General features: G+C 48.8%; 1 protein-coding gene across 1 annotated transcript in view; it reads right to left on the reverse strand.

The window, feature by feature from the left end:
• Nucleotides 1–23,060, reverse strand: part of AFAP1 (actin filament associated protein 1) — a 165,169-nt gene that overhangs the window by 49,063 nt on the left and 93,046 nt on the right. The window contains exons 6-7 of the mRNA XM_029064139.2: nucleotides 21,433–21,644; nucleotides 16,161–16,340 (exon numbers count right to left, since the gene is read on the reverse strand). Coding sequence (XP_028919972.1) covers nucleotides 16,161–16,340; nucleotides 21,433–21,644 — 392 coding nt within the window. The remainder of the gene's footprint in view (nucleotides 1–16,160; nucleotides 16,341–21,432; nucleotides 21,645–23,060) is intronic.

Genomic DNA, 23,060 nt, shown 5'->3' on the forward strand with positions numbered 1-23,060 from the left:
AAACTCTGCGGGAAGCAGAGGCCTCCACACGAAACCGTCTCCGCGGACACACGTCCCCCTCGATTCTTTTTCCCACAGCATTCTCCCATTTTCTCCCAGGCCTCTTCCTTTCCTCAGATCGGTTTCGCCGCTCTTTCATTTTTGGCTTCTTCTTTTCTTTCCGCACACACTCCGTCGCGGAAAGTCGGAGCGTTGTGAAATGTGCCCCAGTTCCAATGTGCTCTGAATCCTCTCCGCATTTCTGACCGACGCTTGGGTGACATCAGCTCGAATATTCGGCAAGCATTCCTTGGCTTCTAATCCTCAGCCTGGCCGTGTGGTTTGCTGTCTAGACTCCGATTTACCTCAGCTTTATCAGCTCTTTCTCCCATGTCTCTTTAGGGGCATTTTTAGAACTTTTTCGAATGTTTTTTTAGAACTTTTTTCTGCAGTTTGTTTTACAGGGGTTTCTTTGATTCCAGGCCTCTTCGATACGCTGATGGCCATTCAACTCTATTTCTATCGGTGTCCGTCTCCCCCTCAAAACCGTCGGTTCGCTGTGGGCAGGGAATGTGTCTGCTTATCGTTGTACTGCACTCTCCCAAGCGCTTGTTACAGTGCTTAGTACAGTGCCCTGACACTGTACTAAGGGGACAGAAGATTGTGGGTGAACGCTCGAAAAATATGATGGAATGAATGAGTGGATGAATGAGGTAAGGAAATCTAACGTAGGACATATCCCCTAATTTTTACTTTCCTAAAGGAAGGTGACAGTTCCTTTAGAAAACGGTGTAGCCTTATGGAAAGAGAACAGTTCTGGGATTTTATTTTATTTATAAATACATAAATTTATTGAAATAAATTTAAATAAAAATAAATTTATAAATAAAACACATCCCATTAATCTTATTCACTGAGCGCTTCCTGCAGGCAAATCACTGTACTAAGCGCTTGGGAGAGTACAATATACCGTCAAATACGTTCCCTGCCCACAGCGAGCTCACAGTCTAGAGGGGGAGACAGATAATCGTATACATAAATAAATGAATAAATAAATGACAGGTCTATGTGCCGTGGGGGAGAGGGGATGTATGAAGGAACAAGTCAGAGCGGCACAGAAGGGAGTGGGAGAAGAGGAGAGGAGGGCTCAGGAGGAGACGGGCCTTCAATAAGGCTATCTGAAGGCAATTATCTGTCTGGGGCCCTGGGTTCTAATCTTACCTCCATCTCCTGACTGCTGTGTGACCCTCAATAAATCACTTAATTACCTTCATTAATCACCTTAATCTTCATTACCCTATTTATTTTGTTAATGAGCTGTACATCACCTTGATTCTATTTATTTGCTATTGTTTTAATGAGACGCTCATCCCCTCGATTCTATTTATCGCCATCGTTCTCGTCCGTCCGTCTCCCCCGATTAGCCCGTAAGCCCGTCAAAGGGCAGGGACTGTCTCTATCTGTTACCGATTTGTCCATTCCAAGCGCTTAGTACAGTGCTCTGCACATAGTAGGTGCTCAATAAATACTATTGAATGAATGAATGAATGAACAAACTTCTCTGTGCTTCAGTTTTCTCAGCTGTAAAATGGGGATTCAATATCTATTCTTCCTCCCCCTTAGATTCTGAGCCCCGGGTGGGACAGGGACTGTGTCCAACCTGATTATCTTGCATCTACCCCAGTGCTTAGAACAGTGCTTGGCACAGAGTAAGCCAGCTCCCTAGATAGCTCCCTGTGGGCACAGAACGTGTCTACCAACTCTGTTGTTAGCACAGTCCAGGGAGTGAGAGGATCTGGATTCCTGGAAATCAGCAGATTGTGGGTTCTAAACCCAGCTCCGCCACTTGTCTGCCGTGTGACCTGGGGGAAGTCACTTCACTTCTCTGGGCCTCAGTTCCCTCATCTGTAAAATGGGGACTGAGACTGTGAGCCCCATGTAGGAAAGGGACTTTGTCCAAAATGATTAGCTGGTCTCCACCTCAGTGCTTAGTACAATGCCTGGCACACTGTAAGCATTTAACAAATATGATTTTGCAAACAAGTGCTTAGTACAGTGCTCTGCACACAATCAGCGCTCAAGAAGAACCAGTGATTTCATTCATTAATTCATTCATTCAGTGGTATTTATTGAGCAATTACTGTGTGCAAAGCACTGTACTAGGTGCTTGGAAGAGGGAAGCACTTGGAAGAGGGAAGCAGCGTGGCTCAGGAGTCAGAACTCATGACTGTCATGAGGTTGTCCCACTTGTCAGCTGTGAGATGGTGGGCAAGTCACTTCACTTCTCTGGGCCTCAGTTACCTCATCTGTCAAATGGGGATTAAGACTGTGAGCCTCATGTGGGGCAACCTGAATACCCTGTATCTACCCCAGCGCTTCGAACGGTGCTCTGCACATAGTAAGCACTTAACAAATACCAAAAAAAAAAAAATAGTACAAAAAGACAATAAAAAGACTCATTACCTGCCCCCAGTTAGCTGACAGTCTAGTGGAGGGGGACAGACATTAATAAAGATTAATGAATTACAGATACAGATATAAAGCTCGCTGTGGGCAGGGAACGTGTCTGTTTATTGTTGTATCGTAGTCGCCCAAGTGCTTAGTCCAGTGCTCTGCACACAGTAAACGCTCAATAAAAACGATGGAATGAATGAATGAATAGGTGCTGTGAGGCTTCCCTATTATCATTACCATTATTATTATTTTTAGATAAGTGGAATATTTCGGCCTCCTTTCAGTCCGAATCTGATCCCCTCCCCAGTTTAGGGTGTCCGGCAAACAACCGGAAGCTGGTGGTGCCGTCTGGGAGTGGATTCATTAATTGATTCATTCATTTAATCGTATTTATTGAGCACTTACTGTGTGCAGAGCACTGTACTAAGCGCTTGGGAAAGTACAATTCGGCGACAGAGACAATCCCTGCCCAACAATGGGCTCACGGTCTAGAAGGGGGAGAGTGGATCATCGGGAAGTTGGGGGTTGGGGGAGATCCAGAGAACTGGCCAGTGGGTGACATGGGCGGGGATGGATGTGAGCTCGTCTCTGGGCAGGGATTGTCTCTATTGCCCAATTGTCCATTCCAAGCGCTTAGTACAGTGCTCTGCACATAGTAAGCGCTCAATAAATACTATTGAATGAATGAATGAAAGACTGGGGGTCAGCGGGTGGGGAACCCAGGAGATGGGTCAAGGTAGCCCGGCCCGGCTTGGACGGAACGCTACAAAACCTGCTGGTCGTGGGCAGGGAATGTCTCTGTTTGTTATATTGTCCTCTCCCAAGTGCTAAGTACAGTGCTTTGCACGCAGTCAGTGCTCCTTAATATAACTGAATGATAACAATAACGGTGGTATTTGTTAAGCGCTTACTAGGTGCCAAGCACTGTACTGAGCGCTGGGGTGGATACAAGTAAATCGTGGCCAGTCACTTCACTTCTTAGTGCCTCAGTTCTCTCATCTGTAAAATGGGGATTAGGACAGTGTGTCCCATGTGGTACAGAGGAGCAGCATGGCCTAGTGGCAAGAGCACAGGCTTGGAAATCAGAGGTCGTGGGTTCTAATCCCGACTCCGCCACTGAACTGCTGAGTGACCCGGGGAAAGTCACTTCACTTCTCTGGGCCTCAGTTACCTCATCTGTAAAATGGGGATTGAGACTGTGAGCCCCTCATGGGACAACATGATTACCTTGTATTCATCCCAGCGCTTAGAACAGTACTTGGCACATAGTAAGCGCTTAACAAAATACCATTATAATCATAATAATGAACTGTGTCCAACAGGATTATCTTGTATCTATCCTAGTGCTTAGTATAGTGCCTGGCACATAGTAAGTGCTTATTAGAGGCATCATTTAAAAAACTTCAGGTCAAAAGCTAGGACTGCTTCCTGCCTCCTCTATAATAACAATGATAATAAAAACAAAGATGGAATTTGTTAAGCCCTTATTTATGTGTCAAGCAGTGTACTAAGTGCTGGGGTGGATACAAGCACATGAGGTTGGACACAGTCCCTGTCCCACGTGGGACTCTCAGTCTCAATTCCAGACTACTTGTTTTTGTTTTGTTCTGTTTTGCTTTGCTGTCTCTCCCATTTAGACTGTCAGCCCGTTATGGGGCAGGGATCGTCTCTATCTGTTACCAAATTGTACATTCCAAGCGCTCAGTACAGTGCTCTGCACATAGTAAGCGCTCAATAAATACGACTGAATGAATTCTACAGACGGTGGAACCGAGGCCCAGAGACGTGAAGTGAGTTGCCCAAGGTCACACAGCAGACAAGTGATGGAGTCGGCATTGGAACCCGCGATTTTCTGACCACGTCTGACCTCAAAATCCATGCCAAAGTTAAGTTCATAGTAAATGCTCGGTTAACCAATGCCCCATTTATGATCATGAGAAGCAGCGTGGCTTAGTGGGTAGACGCCGGGCCTGGGAGTCAGAAGATCATGGGTTCTAATCCCGGCAGCGCCACTTGTCTGCTTCACTTCACCTGTAAAATGAGGATTGACTCTGTGAGGCCCCTTCTAGACTGTGAGTTCACTGTGGGCAGGGAATGTGTCAGATGTTATACTGTCCTCTCCCAAGTGCTTAGTACAGTGCTGTGCACACAGTAAGCGCTCAATAAATACGACTGAATGAATGAATGACAGGACCCGTGTCCAACCCTTTTGCTTATATAAACCTGAGTGCTTACTACAGTGCCTAGCACAAAGTGCTTAACAAATATTATTATTGCCATTATTATCGTCATCATCATTTTTATTAATCAATCAATTGCACTTAGTGAGAGTTTACTCTTATCAGGGCACAGTACCAAGAACTTAGACGAGTATAATACAACAGAGTGTTTTAGGTATGTTTGCCACCGACCTAACATGGCTCAGTGGATAGAGCAGTGCCCTAGGAGTCAGAAGGGCCTGAGTTCTAATCCCAGCTCTGCCACGTCTGCTGTGTGACCTCGTGCAAGTCACTTAACTTCTATGGGTCTCAGTTCCCTCATCTGTAAAATGAGGGCTAAGATCTGTAAGCCCCGTGTGACAGGGTCTGTATCCATCCTGAATTACTTGTCTCTACCTCAGTGCTCAGAACAACGCTTGGCACCAAGTAAGCACTTAACAAGTGCTATTTTTCTTATTCATATTAAAACGGGTGGCATGACACTGCTGGCTTTCATTATCCTAAGGAACAATCCTAAGAAACCACCACTGCCCTCCTCATTCCCTCCCCGTCCCGGCCCCCTCTTCAATAGTAATAATAATGTTGGTATTTGTTAAGCGCTTACTATGTGCCGAGCACCGTTCTAAGCGCCGGGGTAGACACAGGGGAATCAGGTTGTCCCACGTGGGGTTCACATTCTTAATCCCCATTTTACAGATGAGGTAACTGAGGCACTGAGAAGTGAAGTGACTCGCCCAAAGTCACACAGCTGACAAGTGGCCGAGCTGGGATTCGAACCCATGACCTCTGACTCCAAAGCCCGTGCTCTTTCCGCTGAGCCACGCTGCTTCTCTAAACTTTCCATGCCTCCCAGCATTATCTCTAGAGGAGATCTCCTGCTTCCTCTCAAAAGCCACCCCCTCCACACGAGCATTAGACCCCATTTCTTTGTACCTTATACAAAGTCTCACGCCGGCCCTCCCTCCTTTCATTCATTCATTCAATAGTATTTATTGAGCGCTTACTATGTGCAGAGCACTGTACTAAGCGCTTGGGATGAACAAGTCGGCAACAGATAGAGACAGTCCCTGCCGTTTGACGGGCTTACAGTCTAATCGGGGGAGACGGACAGACAAGAATAATGGCACTAAACAGCGTCAAGGGGAAGAACATCTCGTAAAAACCGATGGCAACTAAATAGAATCAAGGCGATGTACAATTCATTAATAAAATAAATAGGGTAACGAAAATATATACAGTTGAGCGGACGGGTACAGTGCTGTGGGGATGGGAAGGGAGAGGTGGAGGAGCAGAGGGAAAAGGGGAAAATGAGGCTTTAGCTGCGGAGAGGTAAAGGGGGGATGGCGGAGGGAGTAGAGGGGGAAGAGGAGCTCAGTCTGGGAAGACAGCCATCCCCAACCACTCGCTCTCCAGTGGTTTCTTCCCCACTGCTTTCAAACATGCCCATGTCTCCCCTATCTTAAAAATCCCTCCCTTGACCCCATGGCTCCCTCCAGTTATCTCTCCCCTCCCTCCTACCGTTCCTCTCCAAACTCCTTGAGCGAGTCGTCTACACCCGCTGTCACAAATTCCTCTTCTCCAACTCTCTTCCGGATCCCCTCCGATCTGGCCTCCGTCCCCTTCCCTCCACAGAAACCTCCCTCTCAAAGGTCACCGATGAGCTCCTTCTTGCCAAATCCGACGGCCTCTACTCCATCCTAACGTTCTTCGACCTTTCAGTTGCTTTCGACACTGTGAGCCGTCCCCTTCTCCTGAATTCGTTACCCGACCTTAGCTTCACTGACTCTGTCCTCTCCTGGTTCCTTCATTCAATCTTATTTATTGTGCTCTTACTATATGCAGAGCACAGTATTAAGTCCTGGTTCTCCTCATCTCTCCAGCCATTCACTCACAGTCTCCTTCGCGGGCCCCTCCTCTCCCTCCCACCCCCTAACTGGGAGGGGGAGGGGGGGTCCCTCGAGGTTCAGTTCTGGGTCCCCTTCTATTCTCCATCTCCACCCACTCCCTCGGAGAACTCGTTTGCTCTCAGGGCTTCAACGACCACCTCTCCGCGGATGACACGCAAACCTACATCTCCTCCCCTGATGTCTCTCTCTCCCTCCATCTCTGCAGTCACATTTCCTCCCGCCTTCAAGACATCTCTTCTTTGATGTCTTCCAGTCACCTCAAACTTAACATGTCCAAAACAGAGCTCCTTATCTTCCCATCCAAATCCTGTCCTCTCCCTGACTTTCCCACCACTGCAGACGACACCACCGTCCCTCCCGTCTCACAAGCCCGCAAACTTGGCGTTATCCTTGACTCCTCTCGCTCATTCGACCCATCCCTCACCATATCCTGTCGTTCTCGCCTTCACAACATCACTAAAATCTGCCCTTTCCTCTCTATCCAAACCGCTACCACGTTAGTACAACTCCTCCTCTCTCGCCAGGATGACTGCATCAGCCTCCTTTCTGACCTCCCGACCTCCTATCTCTCCCGACCCCAGTCCAAAATTCAGTCCGTTGCCCGTATCATCCTTCTACGGAAACGCTCTCGTGGCTCGGTGGAAAGAGCCCGGGCTTGGGAGTCAGGGGTCGTGGGTTCGAATTCCGGCTGTGCCACTCGTCAGCTGAGTGACTGTGGGCGAGTCACTTGACTTGGGGCAAGTCACTTAACTTCTCTCTGCCTCAGTTACCTCATCTGTAAAATGGGGATTAAGACTGTGAGCCTCAAGTGGGACAACCTGATTACCCTATGTCTACCCCAGAGCTCAGACTAGTGCTCTGCACGTAGTAAGCCCTTAGCACATGCCAACATTATTATTATGTCACCCCCCTCCTCAAAAGTTTCCAGCGGTTGCCCATCCACCTCCGTATCAAACAAAAGCTCCTCACTCTTGGGTTTAAAGCCGTCCATCCCCTTGCTCCCTCCTACCTCCCCTCCCTTTGCTCCTTCTCCATCGCAGCCCGCACACTCCGCTCTTCTGCCGCCGCTCACCTCCTCACTGGGCCTCGTTCCCCCCGTCCCACCGTCGACCCCCGGCCCACGTCCCGCCTCTGGCCCGGAACGCCCTCCCTCCTCAAATCCCACAGACAGTGACTCTCCCCACCCTTCAAGGCCTTCTTGAAGCCCCATCTCCTCCAGGAGGCCTTCCCAGACTAAGCCTACCTTTTCTTCATCTCCCACTCCCTTCTGAATCGCCCCGACTCGCTCCCTTTGCTCTTCGCCCTCTCCCAGCCCCACACCACTTATGTCTGTATCTGTCATGTATTTATGAGAAGCAGCTTGGCTCAGTGGAAAGAGCCCGGGCTTTGGAGTCAGAGGTCATGGGTTCGAATCCCGGCTCGGCCACCTGTCAGCTGTGTGACTTTGGGCGAGTCAATTCACTTCTCGGTGCCTCAGTTACCTCATCTGTAAAATGGGGATTAAGACTGTGAGCCCCACGTGGGACAATCTGATTCCCCCGTGTCTACCCCAGCGCTCAGAACAGTGCTCGGCACATAGTAAGCGCTTAACAAATACCAACGTTATTATTATTATTATTATTTCTATTGACTGTAAGCTCACTTTGGGCAGGGGATGTGTTTATTATTGGACTGTACTCTCTCAAATGCTTACTCTGCACACAGTAAGTGCTCTATAAATACGACTGAGTGAATGAATGAATAAATGTTTAATAAATACCACGTCTCCTCCTCCTCCTCCTCCTCCTTCTGGATGTGGAGCCCAGACAGAGACAAGACAATGAGATGGTTCCCACCCACGCCCCCCCAGCCCGGTCCCCCCCCGGACCCTGTGGGTTAAGAGGGAGGGAGACCCTGTGAAGCAACGAGGGGGTGAGGGTTTATAAAAGAAACCGCCACGGTCTGAAATTCGATCCTGGGCCTGCCACTGGTCCCTTACAAAGCATTCTTCCCCTCTCTGGTCATTTTCCCTGTGGTTTCTCAGCTCCCCAGGGCCAGCTTTGGCCTGCCCACGGCTGCTTCTCTCCTGCCCGGTGGCGTGACCCCGACTCCCAGCCTCCCAAATCCCCCGACCTCGGCGGACGGATGGACAATTTCGAGGACAAGGGGATCGGGTGGGAGGGGGGGAGCAGAAACCTGGTCTGTCTGTCTACGGCTGCCATGAGCCAGTGGTCATTCATTCCATCGTATTTAATAACTGTGGGCTACGCTCAGCACTTACTATGTGCCGGGAACTGTACTAAGCCCTGGGAGGGAAGACAAGCAAAACAGGTTGGACACGGTCCCTGTCCTACGTGGGGCTCACAGTCTTAATCTCCATTTTACAGATGAGAGAACTAAGGTCCGGAGAAGTGAAGTGACTTGCTCAAGGTCACACGGCAGACAAGTGGCTAGATTAGAACCCCTGATCTTTGGTCTCCCAGGCGATGCTCTAACCATTAGACCATGCTGCTTCTCTATTTTATTGAGCGCTTACTATGTGCAAGAGCACTGTACTAAGTGCTTGAGAGTATAATAGAACAATGAATAGAAACATTCCCTGCCCACAGTGAGCTTCCAGTCTAGAGTCTAACTGTGTTCAGCTTTGAGAAGCAGTATGGCCTAGTGGATGGGGCACGGATTTGGGAGTCAGAAGGTCATGAGTCCAAATCCTGGCTCCGCCACTCGCCTGCTGTGTGACCTTGGGCAAGTCACTTCACTTCTCTGGGCCTCAGTTCCCTCATCTGGAAAAACAGGGATTGAGACGGTGAGCCCCACATGGAAGAGGGACCGTGTCATGAGCCCCACACGGAAGAGGGACCGTGTCCAACCCGATTTGCTTGTATCCACCCCAGCGCTTAGAACAGTGACGCCACATAAGAAGCACTTAACAAGTACCCTCATCATTATTATTACCTGCCTGTTCTGACACCTCTTCGCCCAGAGTCCAGGAGGATGTGAGGCAAAGGATGAATTTCTAATTATTATTACCGATAATGATAAGAGACCTTGGGCAAGTCGCTTCACTTTTCTGGGCCTCAGTTTCCTCCCCTGTAAAATGGGGATTAAGACTGTGAGCCCCATGTGGGACAGGATCTGTATACAACCTTATTACCTTGCATCTACCCCAGAACTTGAAACAGTGCTCGGCATATGATTAGACCGTAAGCCCGTCAAAGGGCAGGGACTGTCTCTGTTACCCATTTGTACATTCCAAGCGCTTAGTACAGTGCTCTGCACATAGTAAGTGCTCAATAGATACTATTGAATGAATAGTAAGCACTTAACAAATACAATTATTATTATTATTTTTGGCAAATTCCCTCCACCCCTCCCCACCGCAACTTCCGCCACCCGGAGCTAATCTAATTTGTCGTTCGATAAAGTCATCCGACCCCTGACGTTTCCACCTCTGCCTCGATATCTTCCTCCTCCCTCTTCCTTGCCCAAACTTCTCTCGTGATTCTGTCTAAATCATGTCACTAGAGAAGCCACGCTGCCTAGTGGAAGGACCTCGGGCTTGGGAGTCAGAGGATGTGGGTTCTAATCGTGGCTCTCCCGATTGCTTTCGGTGTGACGTTGGGCAAGTCACTTCACTTCTCTGAGCCTCGGTTTCCTCAACTGTAAATTAGGCATTCAATCACGGTGAAGTGGCTAGAGCCCAGGCCTGGGAGTCAGCAGGTCATGGGTTCTTATCCCGGCTCTGCCATTTGCCTGCTGTGGGACCTTGGACAAGTCACTTCACTTCCCTAGGCCTCAGTTATCTCATCTATACAATGGTGATGAAATACTTCTCCGTTTCCTCTAGCCGGGGAACCACATTCATTCATTCAATCGCATTTATTGAGCGCTTACTGTGTACCGACCACTGTACTAAGCGCTTAGAAGGTACAATTTGGCAAGAGATAGAGACAATCCACATGTGGGACAAGGACATTGCCTATCCTTTCAAGGAACGTGTCCACCAACTCTACTGTATGAACCTCTCCTGAGTGCTTAGTACAGTGCTTTGTACCCAGTAAGGCTGAAATAGAGCCCCGTGGTCCCACTGCAGCAAGGCAAGATGGGAGTTGGGGATTTTGGAAGGATCAATTTTGGGATTCTGGGGGCTCTCACCCACTGTTCCAGAGCGCTGGAAGGGAAGAGGTGTGGCCTCATGGAAAGAGCATGCTCTCAGGACTCAGAGAACCTGCCATCTAATCCTGACTCTTCCCCTTGTCTGCTGTGTGACCCTGGGCAAGCCATTTCCCTTCCCTGGGCCTCATTTTCCTCAGCTGTTAAAGGGGGATGAAATCCTCTTCTCTCCATTTTGGTCTTGGAGCTCCATGCGGGTCAGGGATGGGTCCAACCTGTTGATCTTGAATCTACCCCAGAGTTTAGTTCAGTGCCTGGAACATAGTAAGTGCTCACCAAGTATCACAAGTTTTTAAATAGGCCTCCAGTAAAGAATTGGGCCACCCAGGTTAGGTCTGGTATAACATAATAATAATAATAATAATAATGGCATTTGATAAGCGCTTACTATGTGCCAAGCACTGTTCTAAGAGCTGTGGGAGGGAAGGGGGTACAGGGTAATCAGGTTGTCCCACGTGGGGCTCACAGTCTTAATCCCCATTTTACAGATGAGGGAACTGAGGCCCAGAGAAGTGAAGTGACTTGACACGTATTTCATGTGCAGCTGGGTATTGCGGCTGACATTCTTTTTATGGTATTTGTTAAGCGTTCCTCTGCGTCAAACACTGTTCTAAGCACTGGGGTCGATACAAGTCAATCAGGTTGTCCCTGTCCCATATGGGGCTCACAGAAGGAGAGAGTAGGATTAATACTAACAATAATAATAATAATAATCGTGTCATTTGTTGAGTGCTTACTCTGTGCCAGGCACTGTACTATGCTCTGGATTAGAGACAAGCAAGTTGGGCTGGACAGAGTCCCGGTCCCATGTCAGGCTCACAGTCTCAATTCCCATTTTACAGATGAGGGAACTGAGGCACAGAGAAGTAAAGTGACTTGCCCTAGGTCCTACAGGAGACAGGTGGCGGAGCCGGGAGTAGAACCCATGACCTTCTGTCTCCCAGATCCGGGCTCTATACGTTACTGTTTTAAGCGCTAACGTAGATAGGAGATAATCAGATTGGACTCAGTTCATATCAAACGTGGGGCTTACAGTCTTGATCCCCAGTTACTGATGACATAACTGAGGCCCAGAGAAGGGAAGTGATTTGCCCAAGGTCACAGAGCAGGCAGGTGGCAGAGCTCAGACTAGAATTCAGGCCCCCTGTCCCCTGGGTCCTAAGCCCAAAGCCCATGTTATTGTCACTGTGCCACGTAAATGCCATCTTAAATTAGAGGAATAAGAAAGTTCCTCTTTTATATGGAAAGGGAAAATAAAAAAAAGCTATGTGGAAGCAGCATGGCCTAGTAAAAGGAGCAAGGGCCTGGTAGTCAGAAGGACCTGGGTAGTCAGAATCCCGGCTCCACCACTTGTCTGCTGCGTGACCTTGGGCCAGTCACTTCCCTTCCTCTGGGCCTCAGTTATATCATCTATAAATTGGGGATTAAGACTGTTAGCCCCAAATTTGATATGAACTGAGTCCAATTTGATTATCTCCTATCTACCCTAGGGCTTAAAACAGTGCCAGGCCCATGATAAATGTTTTTACTCTTTTCAGTGGTATTTGTTTAGCACTATGTGCCGGGCACTGAACTAAGCACCGAGATAGAAACAAATCAATCAGATTAGACACAGTCCCTGTCCCACGTAGACTTCAGTGTCTTAATCCCCATTTTCCCCATAAGGAGACTGAGACCCAGAGAAGTAAACTGAATTGCCCGAGGTCACAAAGCAGACAAGTTATGGATCCAGGATCAGAACTGAGATTCTTCTGACTCCCAGACCTTGACTCTATCCATGAGATCCCACTGCTTCTCGAGTGCTTAACAAATACCATAAAAAAAACCCCAAAGGATATAAATATCCGTAGCTCTTTTAGACTGCGAACTCGCTGTGGACGGGAATGTGTCTATTTGTAGTTATAATGTCCTCTCCCAAGTTCTCTTCCAGTATTCTGCACACAGTAGGCACTCTATAAATACCACTGAATCAAGGAATGAATGCTAAATAAAGTTGGGGCATTAAGACTCAATCGAATCCTCTTTTCCTCTACGTGCAGCTTTGAGTACGAAGCTAAAGCAGGCTCCGTCCTAGCATATATTTCCTATTGTCTTCACTGATCCCTTTCCCCGTCCTCATAAATTTATCGGAGGCAGCTGGCGGGTTAGGAACTGTCTCCCTCCCCCCATCTCTGGCAAATCTGCTTCCCCAGCTGGTTCCTCCTGCCATTCGCTTTGTTTCCCACAGGCTCCTTCTAAATCCTTCATTTTTTACATCCCAGTCGGCCTGGCTTTCCCAGAAGGGCAGGGGGAGGAAAGCAAGGATTATCGTTAGTATTACCGTATCTGTTCGGCGCTTACTATGATCCAGGCACTGTACTAAGCGCTGGGGTGAAAACGGGCAAATCGGTTTGGACGCAGTCTCCGTCCCACGGGGGGCTCACAGACGCGATCCCCATTTTTTATAGATGAGGGAACTGAGGCCCAGAGGAGTGAAGTGGCTTGCCCAAGGTCACACAGCAGATATTAGACCGTGAGCCCGTCATTGGGCAAGGATTGTCTCTATCTGTTGCCGAACTGTACATTCCAAGCGCTTAGTACAGTGCTCTGCATATAGTAAGCACTCAATAAATACCGTTGAATGAATGAATAAGGGGCAGAGCCAGGATTAGAACCCATGATCTTCTGACTCCCAGACCCAGGCTCTACCCACTAGGCTATGCTGCCTCTCTAAAGAATGAATGAAGTCCATCCCTAAGAGTGAAGGGATGGAAAGAGTGTGCTTTCCGGAGCCAGATTCGAGGATGTTTCATCATGCATTCAATTCATGCAATAGTATTTACTGAGCGCTTACTATGTACAGAGCACTGTACTAAGCGCTTGGAATGGACAAATCGGTAACAGATAGACAGTCCCTGCCCTTTGATGGGCTTACGGTCTAATCGGGGGAGGTGGACGGACAAGAACAATAGCAATAAATAGAATCAAGATAGCAATAAATAGAATCAAGCTGCTTCACTGTTTCCTTAACCAATAGTGGCTAGTGGAACAGGCCCCAGACCCCGGAGAACTGAGTGCGAGTCATCCCAGCTCTGCCACTGACCAGCAGTGCGGCCCCGGGTGAACCACTTAACATTAGAGAAGCAGCGTGGCTCAGTGGAAAGAGTCCGGGCTCGGGAGTCAGAGGTCATGGGTTCGAATCCTGGCTCTGCCACTTGTCAGCTGTGTGACTGTGGGCAAGTCACTTAACTTCTCGGTGCCTCAGTGACCTCATCTGTAAAATGGGGATTAACTGTGAGCCTCACGTGGGACAACCTGATTACCCTGTGTCTACCCCAGCGCTTAGAACAGTGCTCTGCACATCGTAAGTGCTTGACAAATACCAACATTATTATTATCTCAGGGCCTCGGTTTCCCTAGCGAGCAATCAATGATGCTTATGGAGCGCTTACTGCATGCGGAGCACGGCACGAAGCGTTTGGGACAGTACAGCAGAAGAGAGGTAGCAGACACGTTCTCCGCATGCATTCATTTATTCCTTCATTCAATGGTATTTATTGAGCACTTACTGTATGCAGAGCACTGTACTAAGAGCTTAATGGAAGCAGGGGAAGGAAGAGAAGAAGCAGCGTGGCCTAGAGGCTAGAGCCCAGACCTGGGAGTCAGAAGGTCATGGGTTCTAATTCTGACTCCGCCACTTGTCTGGTGTGTGACCTTAGGCAAGTCACTTGACTCTTCTAGGCCTCCGTTTCCTCGTCAGTAAAATGTAGATTCAATACCTGTTCTCCCTCCCCGTTGGACTGGGAGACCCAAAAGGACAAGGCCTTAAAAGAACAGAGGTAGCAGACGCGTTCTCTGCCCTCAGGGAAGCAGGAGATGGAGGAAAAGAAGCAGCGGGGCAGAGCGGAAAGAGCCCGGGCTTAGGAGTCAGAGGACGAGGGTTCAAATCCCGGCTCCATCGCTCGTCTGCTGGATGACCTTGGAAAAGCCATTTTACTTCTCTGTGCCTCAGTTACTTCATCTGGAAAATGGGGATGGAGACTGTGAGCTCCATGCGGGACAACCTGATTACCTTGTATCTTCCCCAGCGCTTAAGAACAGTGCTTGGCACATAGCTTTAAAAATACCATAAATATTACTATTATTATTAATAAAAGAAAATAGGATTCAAGGGATGGACTTTCCAAGTCCGAAACACCCCACTTCGCTCACCGACATGTATCGGTTTTTTACGGTATTTGTTACGCACTTGCGAAACAGTGGGACTTAATATATACAGCCAAGGCCCAAAAGTTAGAAGGGCCCGGATTCTAATCCCGGCTCCGCACTTTGTCTGCTGTGTGACCTCGGGCAAGTCGCTTTACTTCTCTGGGCCTCAGTTTCCTCGTCGGTGAAATGGGGATTGAGAGTGTGCGCCCCAAGAGGGACAGGGACGGTGTCCAACCCGATTACCTTGTAACAGCACCATACTTAGAAAAGTGCTTGGTACATAGTAAGTTCTTAACAGGTACCACGTTGGACAACCTGATTTGCCTGTGTCCACCCCAGGGCTTAGTACAGTTCCTGGCACAGAGTAAGTGCTTACAGATACCCAAATTATTATTATTATTATATTATTATTAAAAAATGTACGGGAGGTCAGTTCACAGCAGGGCCTAGTGGATAAAACCCGGGCCTGGGAGTCAGAAGGTCGTGGATTCTAATCCTGGCTCCGCCACTTGTCTATTTGGTGACCCTGGGCAAGTCACTTCACTTCTATGGGCCTCAGTGACCTCATCTGTAAAATGGGGACTGCAACTGTGGGCCCCATGTGGGACAGAGACAGTGTCCAACCTGATTTACTTGTGTCCACCCCAACACTTAGTATAGTGCCTGGAGCATAGTAAGCATTTAACAAATATCACAGTTATTATTATTATTATTATTATTATTATTATTATTATTGTTTTAAACCCTTATCTGCTTCAGTTTTCAAGGGCAGGAAGGGGAGGGTCCTGCAGTCAGTCAGTCCATCGTATTTACTGAGCGTTTACTGTGTGCAGAGACCTCTACTAAGCTCTTGGGAGAGGACAATAGAACGATAAAGAGACGTATCATCTGTCTGCAACAGACAGTCTAGAGCGTCACCATCGAGATCTTAAAATAGGCCTCAAACCACGTATGCGAAGGGGATGAGAAGCAGCGTGGCTCAGTGGCAAGAGTCAGAGGATGTGGGTTCTAATCCCGCCGCCGCCATTTGTCTGCTGTGGGACTTTGGGCAAGTCAACTTGGCTTCTCTGGGCCTCACTAACCTCATCTGTAAAATGGGGATGAAGACCGCGAGCCCCCCCGTGGGACAACCTGCTGACCCTGTATCTCCCCCAGCGCTTAGCCCGTAGTAAGTGAATACCGTCATTATTCTTCCGATTATGATTATGTGAGCCTGGGAAGGGAAAGCGGTCGGTCTTGGCGGGGAGGGGGGAGGGCTCACCTTCAACCACTGCTCCGCTTGCTCCTTACTCTGCACTGCCAGCACTAGGGCATCCGTGCCCTGCTGGGATATTTTCAGCTCGTGCTTCTTCTTCTTGCCGTCTTTGGGGATGTAGGTGATGCTGCAGCCCTGAAGAGGCAGCTCCATCTGCGGCTGCTGATCTTTCGAACTCTTGTAACACTGCACGGGCACAGAACGGCCAATCCGTTAGGAATAATCCTGACAGTACTAACAACGGGGAAGCAGCGTGGCTCAGTGGAAAGAGCCCGGGCTTGGGAGTCAGAGGTCATGGGTTCGACTCCCGGCTCTGCCACTTGTCAGCTGGGTGACCGTGGGCAAGTCACTTCACTTCTCTGGGCCTCAGTTACCTCCTCTGGAAAATGGGGATTAACTGTGAGCTTCACGTGGGACAACCTGATTACCCTGTATCCACCCCAGCGCTTAGAACAGTGCATGGCACGTAGTAAGCGCTTAACAAATACCAACATTATTAACAATGGCATTTGTTAAGCGCTTACTGTGGGCCGGGCACTCTTCCGAGCGCTGGGGTAGATACAAGGCCATCGGGTTGTCCCACGGGGGGCTCACCGGCAGTATTCCCATTTTACAGGTGAGATAAAAATAATAATTCTGGTATTTGTTAAGCGCTTACTATGTGCACGGCACTGTTCTAAGCACTGGGCTAGATACAGGATAATCAGATTGTCCTTCGTGGGGCTCATATATTTTGATCCCCATTTTTGCAGATGAAGTAACTAAGGCACCGGGAAGTGAAGTGACTTGACCAAGGTCACACAGCGGACAAGTGGCGGAGCCGGGATTAGAACCCACGACCTCTGACTCCCAAGCCCAGGCTCTTTCCACTAAGCCATGCTGTTTCTCTGTGTGAAGTGAGATCACCGAGGCACTGGCCTTTCATCCATTCATTCATTCGACGGCATTTATTGAGCGCTTACTATGTGCAGAGCACTGTACTAAGCGCTTGGAACGGACAAATCGGCAACAGATAGAGACAGTCCCCGCCCTCTGACGGGCTTACGGTCTAATCGGGGGAGACGGACGGACAAGAACGATGGCAATAAATAAACCTTGCTTGCCCAAGGTCACACGGCAGACAAGCGGCGGAGCCGGGACTAGAGACCACGTTCTCTGACTCCCGAGCCCGGACCAAGTCCGGACTCGCATCACAGTAGGATAGGAGCCGAGCCGGGACACGAACCCAATATCGTCGGTCCCCCCCTCGCTCTTTCCACAAGGTCTGCTAGGAAGAAATAGGGTAAGGCTACGTGACTTCTTCACAGACGTTCTGGGAGAAATTCCAACAGCCCGAGGCTCTGTAGAGGCGGAGGAATTTTCGGGTGGATCTCAACCAAATTCTGACTTCAGCTTTCACCTCTCGTGCAGTCTCCTGGAGTGTAATTCACTCATTCATTCAATCAATGGTATTTATTGTGCTGTATTTAGCTGTATATTTAGCTATTCTAGCTGTGTGCCCTGTATATAGTGCACCGTATCAAGCGCTTGAAAGAGTACAATATAACTCACAGTCAACCGAGTGACTTTGGGCAAGTCACTTCACTTCTCTGTGCCTCGGTTACCTCATCTGGAAAATGGGGATTAAGACTATGGGACAACCTGTATACCTTGTATCTCGCCCAGTGCTTAGGACAGTGCTTGGCACATAGTAAGCACTTAACAAATACAATTATTATTATAAACAGACACACTGCCTACCCACAGTGAGCTTCCATTCTAGAGGGGGAGACATTAATAGAAATAGACAAATGACAGATACACACATAAGAGGTGTGGAGCTCGGAGGAGGGATGATTAAAAGGAGCAAGTTAAGGCGACGCAGAAGGGAGCGGGAGAAGAGGAAAAGAGGGCTTAGTCAGGGAAGGCCTCTTGGAGGAGATGGGCCTTCAGTAAGGCTTTGAAGGGCGGAGAGGATTGTAAGTGGGTCCGAAGAGAAGACGGAAGATTGGAGATTCTCCACGACCCTGTGTGATTTCAGCAACGCTGAGGACTTCTAACGAGGCTGACCATCCCGCCACGGAACAACTTATGGCTCTTGGTGCCTGCCAAATTCACTTAGCCTTTCAGAGAAGCAGAGGGGCTCAGTGGAAAGACCCCGGGCTTGGGAGTCAGAGGTCATGGGTTTGAATCCCGGCTCCGCCGCTTGCCAGCTGTGTGACTTTGGGCAAGTCACTTCACTTCTCTGTGCCTCAGTTCCCTCCTCTGTAAAATGGGGATTAAGACTGGGAGCCCCACGTGGGACAACCTGATCACCTTGTATCCCCCCAGCGCTCAGAACAGTGCTTTGCACATAGTAAGCGCTTAACTATTACCAACATTATTATTAGAGCCTTGACCTTCCCCGTCATGTGATCCGCAATGACAAGTGATCCGGAATAATTCCTGTTTTAAGAAAGGCCCGGGCTGACAGGACACGGCAGCATGGCCTAGTGGCTAGAGCCCAAGCTTGAGAGTCAGAGGGTCGTGGGTTCTCATCCAGGCTATGACACTTGTCTGCTGGGTGACCCTGGGCAAGTAACTTCACTTCTCTTGGACTCAGTTCCCTCATCTGGAAAACGGGGATTAAGAATGTGATTCCCATGTGGGACTGGGACTTTGTCCAACCTGATTAGCTTGCATCCACCCCAGTGCTTAGAAGACTGCTTGACACATAGTTAGCGCTTAACAAATACCATTAATATTGTTATTATATTCATTCATTCAATAGTATTTATTGAGTGCTTACTATGTGCAGAGCACTGTACTAAGCGCTTGGAATGTACAAATCGGTAACAGATAGAGACAGTCCCTGCCCACTGACGGGCTTACGGTCTAATCGGGGGAGACGGACAGACAAGAACAATAGCGATAGAATTGAGGGGATGAACATCTCATTAAAACAATAACAAATAAACAGAATCAAGGTGATGTACATCTCATTAACAAAATAAATAGGGTAATGACGATGTATACAGTTGAGCAGATGAGTACAGTGCTGAGGGGGTGGGAAGGGAGACGGGGAGGAGCAGAGGGAAAGGGGAGAGAAGAGGGCTTAGCTGAGGAGAGGTGAAGGCAGGGGTAGAGGGAGCAGAGGGAAAAGGGGAGCTCAGTGTGGGAAGGCCTCTTGGAGGAGGTGAGCTTTAAGTAGGGTTTCGAAGAGGGGAAGAGAATCAGTTTGGCAGAGGTGAGGAGGGAGGGCGTTCCGGGACCGCGGGAGGACGGGGCCTGGGGGTCGACGGCGGGACGGGCGAGACCGAGGGATGGTGAGGAGGTGGGCGGCGGAGGAGCGGAGCGTGCGGGGTGGGCGGTTGAAAGAGAGAAGGGAGGAGAGGTAGGAGGGGGCAAGGGGATGGACAGCCTCGAAGCCTAGAGTGAGAAGTTTTTGTTTTGAGCGGAGGTCCATAGACAACCACTGGAGGAGGGGAGTGACAGGCCCAGAGTGTTTCTGCAGGAAGATGATCCGGGCAGCAGAGTGAAGAATAGACCGGAGTGGGGAGAGAGAGGAGGAAGGGAGATCAGAGAGAAGGCCGACACAGTAGTCTAGCCGGGATATAACGAGAGCCCGTAGCAGTAAGATAGCCGTTTGGGTGGAGAGGAAAGGGCGGATCTTGGCGATATTATAGAGGTGAGACCAGCAGGTATATTATTACACAGCAACAGTTCACGGATCTTTGGAGAAGAATCATTCATTCATTCAGTCGTATCTGTTGTCGAATTGTACAATCCAAGATCTTAGTACAGTGCTCTGCATATAGTAAGTGCTCAATAAATACTATTGAATGAATGAATTACTTTACTGAGGGCTTACTGTGGGCCGACCACTGCACTAAGCGCTTGGAAAGTGCAAGCTTAGACTGGGAAGGCCTCTTGGAGGAGGTGAGCCTTCAGTAAGGCTTTGAAGGAGGGAAGAGTCATTGTTTGGTGGATTTAAGGAGGGAGGGTGTTCCAGGCCAGAGGTAAGATGTGGGCCAGGGGTCGGCGGCGGGACGGGCGAGAAGGAGGCCCAGTGAGAAGGCGAGCGGCAAGAGAGGAGCGGAGTGTGAGGGCTGGGCTGGAGAAGGAGAGAAAGGAGGGGAGGTAGGAGGGGGTGAGGGGATGGATAGCTTTAAAGCCCAAAGTGAGGAGTTTGTGTTTGATAAGGAGGTTGACAGGCAACCACTGGAGATTTTTGAGGTGGGGGGTGACAGACCCAGAACATTTCTGTAGAAACATAATCCGGGCAGCGCAGTGATGTATATACTGAAGTGGGGAGAGACAAGAGGCTGGGCGGTCAGAAAGAAGGCTGACGCAGTCATCCAGTGGGGATAGGATGAGTGATGAAACTAACATGGCAGCAGTTTGGATGGAGAGGAAAGGGCGGATCTTGGTGATGTCGTGAAGGTGAGACTGGCAGGCTTTGGTGACGGTTTGGATCTGTCACCTGAACCCTAATTTTCTCCCTTTGGACATTCATTCTGAGAATCAGTAAAATGAGAAGCAGCGCTGCCTCGTGGAGAGAGGATGGGCCTGAGAGTCAGAAAACCTGGGTTCTAATCCCGGCTCCGCCTCTTGTCTCTGAATGAAATTAGACAAGTTGCTTCACTTTTTTGTCTCTGTTCCCTCATCAGTAAAATGGGGATTAAATCACTCCCTCTTCTTTGGACTGAACGTCCCAAATGCGACAGGTAATGCGATTTTATTACCTTGTATCTACACCAGGGCTTAGAACACTGCTTGGCCCACAGTAATAATAATAGCAATAATAATGACAAGAATAATGACAATATTTTTTAAGTGATTACTATGTGTCAAACACCATTCTAAGCGCTGGGGGAGATACAAGCTAATCAGGTAGGATACAGTCCCTGGTCCCACATGGGGCTCACCGCGCTAATCCCCATTTTACAGATGAAGGAACTAAGGCCCAGGGAAGGGAAGGGAATTGCCCAAAGTTACACAGCCGACAAGTGGCAGAGCCAGGATGAGAAACCAGGTCCTATTGAATCCCAGGCCCATGCTATCGCCAGTAGGCCAAGCGGAAAGAATGTGAGTCCCACATGGGACAGGGACTGTGTCCAACCTGATTAAGATTGCATCCACCCTAGCCCTTAGAACGGTGCTTGGAAAATAGCAATCGCTTAACAAAAACCATAGTTATCATCATTATTATTATTATTATCACATAGCACGATTATGATTGATTCTGATACTCTAAGAAGAATTTTCCTCCACTAGGCTTTGGCCTGGGACATTTTTCTATAGGACCAACTAGCCTTACCAGGAGTTTGGTGTCTTTAATCACGCAGAGTAGCTTCGTCCACTGTCCAAATCGTTTCTTCCTCAACAGGAAGGCGCAGATCTTGGCATCTTTCACCAGGTCCATCGAAGCTTCTTCCGAAGGCCACTGGTGCCGCATTTTCTTCCCCTTTCCGTCTTCGTCTTCCTCGTCGTATGACTCGTAAGAGCTGCTCATGGCATCTGAGTCATAATCTTTGAAGAGAACGGAAAGCGACCCAGTTAGAATCGATCCAGCGATCGGGTTTATTGAGCGCTTACTGGGGGCGGAGCACTGTACTAAGCGCTTGGGCGAGTACAAAATAACCATATGGCAGATGCATTCACTGCCCACGACGAGCTAAAAGGCCAGAGGGAAAGCGCCAAAGATAAAACACAGCTCTAGAACGAATCACTGCGGCCCAGGTACTGTAATAATAATAATAATAATACTGGTATTTGTTAAGCGTTTACTACATGCCAAGCACTGTTCTAAGTGCTGGGTTGGATACAAGGTGATCAGGTTGTCCAATGTGGGGCTCACAGTCTTAATCCCCATTTGACAGATGAGGTAACTGAGGCTCAGAGAAGTTAACAGCCTCGCCCAAGGTCACACGGCAGACAAGTGGCAGAGTCGGCATTAGAACCCACGTCCTCTGACTCCCAAGCCCGGGCTCTTGCGCCTAGGCCACGTTGCTTCTGGGGTTGCTACATGAAAATCAGATCGGACACGGCCACTATAGGGGACTCCTAGTCCAAGTGTGAGGGAGAACAGGCATTTAACCCCCCATTTTACAGATGAGGGAACTGAGGCCCAGACAAGAGAGCTCACTGTGGGCGGGGAATGTGTCTACCAACTCTGCTATCTAGTATTCGCCCAAGTGCTTAGCAGGGTGGTCTGCATGCAGTAATTGCTCAATAAATATGACCGATTTATTGATAAATCAAGTGACAAGACCTTACTCTTGACACGGTAATCACACAACAAATACCACTGACTGATTGCTTTGCTCATGGTCATAGATGCCAGAGTCGGGATTAGAATTCAGGTCTCCTGACTCTTTGCTTCCTGATATTATGATGATAATAACAATAGTATTTGTTCAGCGTTTACTATATGTTAAGCACTGTATTAAGTGCTGAGGTAGCTACAAGATAATCAGGTCCCACGTGGAGCTCTCGGTCCGAGGAGGAGGGAGAACAGGGATTGAATCCCCAGTTGGCAGATGAAGGAACTGAATCACAGAGAAATGAAGTGACTTGCCCAGGGTCACACAGCAGAAGAGTGGCTGAGCCGGAATTCGAACCCAGGTCCTCTGACTCCCAGACCCTGGCTCTCTCCACTAGGCCACGCCGCTTCTTTAAAGCAAGTACTTAGCAGCTCCCTAAGCCTCTTAGCAGTTCTCCAACTTGCCCTTTGAGGGTCCCTTGGACATTGGCTTTGAAAATTCCCCACAATTCTTCCCTGATTAGAACAACCTGGTCAATACAGCCACAGAAGAAATGAAAATGAATAATGAAAGCTAGAGCCCCCAGTGAAGTAAACATCAGAGAGTGCATGGGCGAGGTCAAACCGGCTCCTGAGGATTTTATGTTTATTGAACTCCTGTGACTGCACTTACAAGACATACA

The sequence above is a fragment of the Ornithorhynchus anatinus genome, chromosome 4 (genome assembly GCF_004115215.2).
Source record: "Ornithorhynchus anatinus isolate Pmale09 chromosome 4, mOrnAna1.pri.v4, whole genome shotgun sequence".
NCBI lineage: Eukaryota > Metazoa > Chordata > Mammalia > Monotremata > Ornithorhynchidae > Ornithorhynchus > Ornithorhynchus anatinus.